The sequence below is a fragment of the Caenorhabditis briggsae genome (assembly GCF_000004555.2).
Source record: "Caenorhabditis briggsae complete genome, chrIII, whole genome shotgun sequence".
Taxonomy (NCBI): domain Eukaryota; kingdom Metazoa; phylum Nematoda; class Chromadorea; order Rhabditida; family Rhabditidae; genus Caenorhabditis; species Caenorhabditis briggsae.
Genome location: NC_013490.2, coordinates 9,893,513 through 9,901,353, shown reverse-complemented (window position 1 = coordinate 9,901,353; position 7,841 = coordinate 9,893,513). Strand labels below are relative to the sequence as shown.

Below are 7,841 nucleotides of genomic sequence, written 5' to 3'. Positions count from 1 at the left end.
CGTGAAAATGAAAAAGTGTTTGGGAAGAGACGAGGAAAGTGTGTAAAAAGGGGGAAATCAGAAAGAAGAAGAACATCGGAAAATTCTAAAAAAGGGAATGAAAGTGTAACTTTGGAAAGTATAAACGATAAGAGAAAACCAAGGATTTAAAAGATGAATTTAAGAAGTGTGTCAGAAAAGTGACAAAAGAGAAAAAAGTTCTATTTTTAAAGCATAATGTCACAGTGCGGTTGGGTAGTTGGAATCGGAATGTACTCGGTTTGGTTTGGCCTCTTTCGATAGGGCATTGTCACTCGTTCCCATTTCTGAAAATTTTTGGAAATTTGGGGTTTGAAATCGATATACTGCAAGCACTCTCATAGAATGGGCCACCTAATCTTCAACTTTGAGCCAATTTATCTTGCTTCCTGTGAAAGATATCAAAAAAAGGATTAGGCGGAAAATATGTCTGATTATCTGATGAAATTTTTTTTTCAGTGGACCACTTTTTGATATCATTCACAGGAAATGAAGTTATATTAGCTTCACGTTGATGGTTTGGAGACTTCTACTTATTAGAGTTTTTACGGTATATTCAGATTGTGAGCTTCTAGAAGTGGATGTACTCTACTGGACGAACATACCGTAAAACCTGTAATATAGCGTCATGGCGTTACATTTTTCGGAGAGGTGTTTTAGGATGATGCAAAGTGACACAAATTAGTTTTTTACTTGATTAACGGTGTACCAAAATGCACAAAAATTATGCAAAATGTCTAGATTCCTTTTAAAATTTTTGTTTGCTTCCTCCAATCACCCCTTAAAGGTGGCGTTAAATTAGAGGGGTCTTCTGTTACAGGTGGCGTTATATTACAGGTTTTAAAGTAGTTCTTGAACCTCCAATCGAATTTTCAAAAATCCTCACCTCAGCCATTGTATTTCCCCTTGCATTAATAAATTTGTAGATGCCTACAAACGGAATAAACGAGGCGCCGGAAAGCGCAAAAATGATTCCTATCACGTTAGCAGCAGTTGGATAAGTGTAGTCTTGGTAGGTCAACGCTTGGTAGTTGATGAAATTCGAAGTGATCATGGACTGAAATCTATTGTAATGCTGAATATCAATAGGAACCTCTTACCAGAAGAATAGCAGGAGCTGCACAACTCCAACAGAACTTCCAGTAATTTCCTGGACGGAATCCCATCATTTCCTTGACATCACGAACGAATTGGCGGAGTCCATAAATATAGGCAATAACCATCGCTTCACAGAAGACTGCAATCAGAAGACCCCAAGTGGTACCATAGATGATTAGCCATTCCATAATCAAAATTCCTCCCTAAATTTCTAATTACCAAATTCAATTCAAAACTCAGGTTTTAGACCATACATCTGTACACATTGCGGTTCCGATGATCATATAGAACGAGAACAAACATCCCACAAAAATTTCACGGTTCTTCTTCAGTATTGGAAACTCGTCTGACAAACCAGTGATGATTGCTTCAGATCCTCCAAATGAAGAATCCAAACCAAGAGTCATAAGCATCAGGAAAAAGAGAACCGACCAAAACGGAGCATAAGGCATTGTAGATAGAGCTTCCGGGTAGACAACGAAAACGAGACCAGGACCCTCTTGAGCCACTGCTTCGATTGGTTTTCCGGATTTGCAGGACATGTAGCCCAGAACAGAGAAGATCACAAATCCAGAGAGGAATGAGGTGGCACAGTTGATGAAGGAAGTGAATAGGGCATCGCTGGAAAATGACTTTTTTCATTTTTTGTTTCCATCTGAAAATTGTTCCTGTCAACTTACACATAAACATTATTATGGAAATCATTATACGATGAGTATGCCATCAAAACTCCAAATCCAGGACCCAATGAGAAGAACACTTGAGTAGCAGCATCTTGCCAGACACTTGGCTTCTGAAAAATATAACATATTCTCTCTCAGATCTTCCTTTATTTGCCTTACTCTCAACATTTCGAAATTAGGTCTTAAATAGTACTCAATTCCTTTTTGCCATCCTGGAAGAGTCACTCCGCGAATAAACAAAATTCCCAAGACCACATATGGAAACAGAGCAGTAAACCAGACAACCTTTCCAGAAGTATGAATTCCTTTCCACATTGAGAAGTAACAGATTAGGTAGACAACGAACAGGGAGAGAGCGATATCCCAACGGACACCTCCAAGATCTGTCATACTTCTGATGACGTGGGAGTTTGGAGCATTGGCTTCGTGGAGACCCAAGAATCCCTTGCTGAAATTGGAAGCTGGCTATGCTGGAAAAATTTTGGAAACTCACTAGAAGTATTCTTCAGCAGCAGATATCTTTTCAGCAGAGACAGATTCGTTGGCACTCCGACACATTGTGGTACCATCTTCAGACCAGTGTGGTTCATAACAAGCGGCCGAATTGTAAGTGTTATTACAGGAAGCCCATGGAAGGTTGAAACTAAACGAAGTGTAAAGATAATGAAGTCCCCATGCAAGAATAACATTGTAGAAGAAGTCAACATAGAATGCAGTAAGGATAACACAGTATCCGATTCCTTTGAAAAGTGGACAGATCCTTCCCCAAGTTGTAATCGCTCCTTTTCTATAATACTGACCAAGACACAACTCCATATAAAACAAGGGAACTCCAGTGAGCAGGACCATAATGGAGTAAGGAATCAGAAAGACACCTCCACCATTCTTGAAACAGAGATATGGGAATCGCCAGATATTACCCAGATCTACTGCAAACCCAACAACGGAGAGCAGGAAATCTAGCTGGAAAAAGAAAAGTTAGAACGGATTGGTTAAGACTATCCACTGGGGAGTGAGATACCTTTCCAGACCACTGTTCTCTAGCTGGATCTTTTTGCTCTTCGATGACAGGTCCACCCGTTGGCAGTGTGGCGTTTTGGATGCCATTCGACGGCCGACGGATCTTTTCGTCGGGATCGTCTGAAATTTATTGTTTTGAGATTGAAACATACAAATTCTAGGTGAAACGTTTTCTATCTGAAAGTTTTGGAACTTTTTGAAGATCCCAAACTTACGTAACTGAAGACATTTGAAATAGAGTTACCGTATTTTCTCTAATTTAAGCTCACCCTATACAAGGGCTTTGAGCTCAACTATCTCGCTTCCCATGAGAGATATCAAAAATTTGTCAATTAATAAAATGTTGGCCACTTTACGAGAAATATTTTATCAGTTTACTACTTTTTGATATCTTCTGAAGGAGCCGAGATAATTGAGCTTGCACGTATAGGATGGACTTCTATTGGAGCGGATACGGTAGCCACGTAATTTGGAGGGTACAAAGGTGTACAAAGTGATTCAGGGGTACAAAACTGAGCTTTTTCAGGTATTTTGTACCCCTAAATTGCTTTGTACTCCAATGACCCCAAAATTTTTGTAACTTCCGAATTATTTGCCGATACTGTGATCTAAAATCTCGTGAGTCCAACATCTTCAATTTCCTGAAATGCTTCAATCGCATATTTCTTGAATTTCAAAACCAAAACAAATTTTAGATCCTATACTTTAATTTTAAAAACCTGGTTCTTAAATTTGGACAGTCCTGTATCTTATAGATTGTGCATATTCTAATGAAAACTGAACTCTTCAGGTCTCCCGCAGTGTCGTGAAACAGAGATCCAAGAAGGCAAAACTTTCAAGAATAAAAAAAATGAACATTGAGCCATACTCGCAGTATTCCTTGGTAGTTTGGTAGATAGTTACAGTAGTTCAAAATAGGAGAATAACTGCTCAGAACCTAACAAGATGGTCATTTGACCCTTCATCGTCTTTTGAGCTGTTTTTACAGTAACCACAAGCTCACAACATTTAATCCTACCTGTTGGCACCAACTGCATAACTAGAGATTTCGGTGACTCAGGAAACGAGAATACAGTTTTTCGATGGGACTTTTCAAATCTGAATTTTAACCTTATCCGTTTATAAATTATCAAAAAAATTAATAAAAAAGAGCCACTTCTCCAGGAACCAAATCCAACAAAAAAGAGAAAAATGTGAGAGGGTCTCTCCTGAGTTCGGGAAAAATCGGGAATATCCAAGAAGAGAGTGGCATGTCGAAGTATTCCGGTGTGTGTATACCTTCTCCTCCTCCCTCAATATCATCGTCGTTTTTCTTCTGAATCCCCGTTTCTGAATCATGTCTGTCGTCTCCTGACGACCCACAAACTCTGCTCCCGATAACTACGGTGCGGTGGATAATTGCCGGAAAGCATCTATCTACTTATACTTCTTTTTTCTTTTTTTTCTACATGAGCTTATGTCATGTATCTGGGGTTATGTGTGTGCAATTACCTAGAGGGGCTTTCTTGGTAGAAACAAAAAGAACCACTGAAATAGCAATAGATTCATTTTAAAAGGACACAGGGAAATATTTGAGGAGGGCATTGTATATATATAAACAAAAAAGAAACTAGCGTCTAATTTTTTGAGACTTAGATTTACATGAATACGAGGAAGACAAGAGTATGAGGTCATTGTAATCGGAAAAATGAAGATATTATATAAATCGGATTTGAAAAATAGTATAAATGCACAGATATTTAGATGAAACTGGACTGTTGTTGAGGGAGAAACACTTTGTACTTATCATAGGTGGCTGCAGCTTTGTTTCGAATTTTTGAAAGCAGTGGTTCAGAGATGAGGAATGATGCATTGAGGATGTCTTGACTGAAATAGTATCTGTTTAATTTAGTGTCTATAAACGATGATTGTCTTTTCCATGGAATTTGGGACTTTGAAAACTAATTGTTCAAAATATGTTCTATTTATTTCAGTTTAAAATAAAATATTTTGATTCAGTGTAAGCTGGCATTTCAGACTATAATTACGAGCAATTTTCAGTCAATTTGGCGGTATGCAAATGCGCGCTACTGTTGTCCTCGTGTACAGTTCGTGGGAAACCGCAGAATTTTTGCGTTTTTTTCAATGACTTTTCAGCGATGTTTTTTGAAATTTTCTCTTTTTTCGTTGAACTTTTTTCTTTTCTTGAATTCTTTTGCATTATCCGTCGTTGTTGGAAGGAAGTGCTGCTCGGCGAAGCAAGTTCTAATTCGAAACATTATCCATCGACAAAAAAGAAAAAAGATAATCATTTCCTGCCCCTACTCCTTTTCTCTCTTTTTTCTTGCTGTTACCTTTAAACATTCATAACAAACTTACAAATAGTTAGGGGACACGAGTTGACGGGCGTCTTCAGCAGCGAGTAGATAGCATCTACCAGGTGCCCGAATCAGCCGGTTTTGATCGTGAAGAATGTTCTTATCGTCTTCGTCGCACGAGTACTATAATAATAACAATAATTAGACGGCATCTCCATGTCAACGGAGACTAACTCTAAACATCCGTGGATATTTGTTGAACAGAATCGACGGTGGCATTCCCAGCACTTGCGCGATCTTCGTTGCAGTCACAAAACGAGTGTTCATATCAATGCGGTCCGGATTCCATCTAATAACCTCGTTCATTGTCGGTGGCGTCATTTCCAGTCGATATGCCTCTTCGTCTTTTCGTGGCCTTCCACGACGACGTTTTGCGTCAGAGCAATGACTGACTCCAGACACATCAGAGCTGTCTGACTCGTATCCTCTCTGCAAAAAGTGCATGAATATTATGTCATGAATTTGTTCTTCTAGTTTGACAAATGTCTTTATTCTATTCTTTTTGCAATCAACGCATTCTAGGTTTTTTTCTGAGTTTTAGACTGAAACTTTTAGTTCTCGGGTTTCTGTAGAAATTCTCACACTTCTTCCATGATTATATTTTATCCAGACTCTCATCAAGTCGCTGAGTGCGAAACGATTTTTTAAAAGTCTAGTCAAACATCACGGAAACTAGGAATTAGTTTTTAGAGCTCGAATTGTGTCTCGGCATTTTTTTGATAGGTTTCTTGCTAGAAAAAAATTAATTAAATTATGTTTTCAACTTGAGATGCTCTGTGTCGAAAAGTCGTTTTGATGCTTATTTTTATAATTTGAGAAAATTCGAATTGGTTTTATGAAATTCTCCAGTTCTACGATCCTTTAGAAAGAACGGAGCCGCCCGAATTTCAAGATTTATAGTTTTCCACTCTAGAAATCAAATTTTTAATAGTCTCATTGTCATTTTGTTGACTTTCCAACTATCCGGTATACCCTTGTAGTTGGTATCTTGTTCTTCTGTATAGATAGAGTGCATCCCCACTCACTTTCAAATTATTGTCATGGCTGTCCTGATCTTGAATCCCCACACCAAGACCAATATCCAAGAATCCGTTTCCATTAGTTGGTGGTGGCGTTGGCTCATCCTCCTTCGTCTGATACAGTTTCTTCGCTGCCTCCAGAATGTTACAGTACAATCCATTCAGTACCGATTCATCTACAACGTGTCCGTTCTTTCTCAAATTCTCGATGGCTGGCCAGAGTGTAGTTCTCGTATGCCTTTCCATGATCTGATGAATTTCTCGAGAGATTTCGGCTTGAAATATCTGAAATAAGATTATCATAAAATGGTATTTCATCGGATGATTGTCCTACTCGTCTCATGAGATCTAGAGAAGATGGTGCATCGTCAGCCATATCCATTTTATTTCTCTTGATCACGTGCTTCAGCGAATTGACCTGAAAGTTTTATATTTCTTGCCTTTTCTAGAAGAAATGTTCTTCTCCAACAATATTTCGTTCGACCAAAAAACAACAAGTAAACTCAATTAGCTATCGGTGAATTACATTAGGTAAATCGCATTAATATTCACAAAAAAAACTACGAATATTTCTAACTCATTAGCTTTGGTCTCGTTCTGTTTCGATTTTTTATGTTGAAAATTGACTTACTCTGGCTGACGACCCATCACTGCTTCCGTCCATTTCCCGATTGAGCAACTCGTCCAAGATGGAAATGCGCATATTCATCTTATTTCCATTACCATTGCCAGTCATTCGGTCGAACATTTTGATGCTAAAAACCGTTGACATTTCGAGGATAAATATGCGAAGGAGAAGAAGAAAACTACTACATCGAAAAAAGGGAAATAGAGAAAAAAGGCAGCCATAGGCTATGGCAAGACAAAATACTATCATTTATTGGGGAGACGCAGAGCTGACGCTGGCGTCCCCACTGCCTGGTGTGGGTCTCTCTCAGGCGGCATGCTTTTCTAATGCTCTCACCATAAAACGCTATTTTCTGTTTCATAGTCGGCCTCTAGTCTTTTCGTTTTTCTTCTTCTTCCTCTTTTCCCACAACGAAGTTGGGAGGTTTTTGGTCTCGTCTCTTCTCTGTTACTAGTTATAATGTGTCGACACACTCCCGTTTACCTTTTTCCGCACCTTCGTTCTTTTTTTCGATAGAGGAGAAAAGTAGATTGATAGCTTGATGATATCGAAGGTCAGTTCTTTTCTGATGTTCGTTCTTTTTCTGTCCTATTGTTCAGCTGTGATAACAGTTCCCCGAAATAGAAGGAAAACAAAGAAAAAAGAGTTCCTTTCCTGCTAAACTAATCAATTACACAGTAGTCAGTTTTGTGTTTTCGTGTTCCATCCATCCCGCGAGGTCGTCCCCGACGCTGTCAAACCTTGAATTGTTGACATTGATGTTTGGATTTTGAGAGATTTTTTCTACAAATAAGGCGGAGAAGAGATAGTAAATAAATATGTGTGTTTGGTTTTCAGGATAGTTGATTTAGTTTTAGATTGTTGTTTGGTGTAAACATCCACTTGACACTTGAATAGGTCGTTAATTTGGAGTTCGCCGCTGATCACCAGTCAATTTTTGTAGATTTCTGTTTCTTAGGGTTTTTTGTTATATTTTTTTTTCTAATAGAAGCTTATCTGAACCGTCAGCTTTGAGCTC

At 38.5% G+C, this 7,841-nt stretch overlaps 2 protein-coding genes across 2 annotated transcripts; both read right to left on the bottom strand.

The window, feature by feature from the left end:
• Positions 1 to 206: 206 nt before the first annotated feature.
• On the bottom strand, positions 207 to 3,856 carry Cbr-dat-1 (the record flags this gene model as incomplete). The annotated part of the gene is made up of 9 exons (XM_045244300.1): positions 207 to 305; positions 905 to 1,075; positions 1,119 to 1,319; positions 1,371 to 1,737; positions 1,797 to 1,930; positions 1,959 to 2,247; positions 2,293 to 2,762; positions 2,821 to 2,939; positions 3,838 to 3,856. 9 exons carry the CDS (start codon positions 3,854 to 3,856, stop codon positions 207 to 209), a joined length of 1,869 nt encoding a protein of 622 aa, XP_045094213.1.
• Positions 3,857 to 4,558: 702 nt separating this feature from the next.
• Cbr-saeg-2 lies at positions 4,559 to 6,943 on the bottom strand (the record flags this gene model as incomplete). The annotated part of the gene is made up of 6 exons (XM_002641750.2): positions 4,559 to 4,685; positions 5,178 to 5,299; positions 5,351 to 5,605; positions 6,202 to 6,480; positions 6,530 to 6,613; positions 6,827 to 6,943. 6 exons carry the CDS (start codon positions 6,941 to 6,943, stop codon positions 4,559 to 4,561), a joined length of 984 nt encoding a protein of 327 aa, XP_002641796.2.
• Between the last annotated feature and the right edge of the window lie 898 nt (positions 6,944 to 7,841).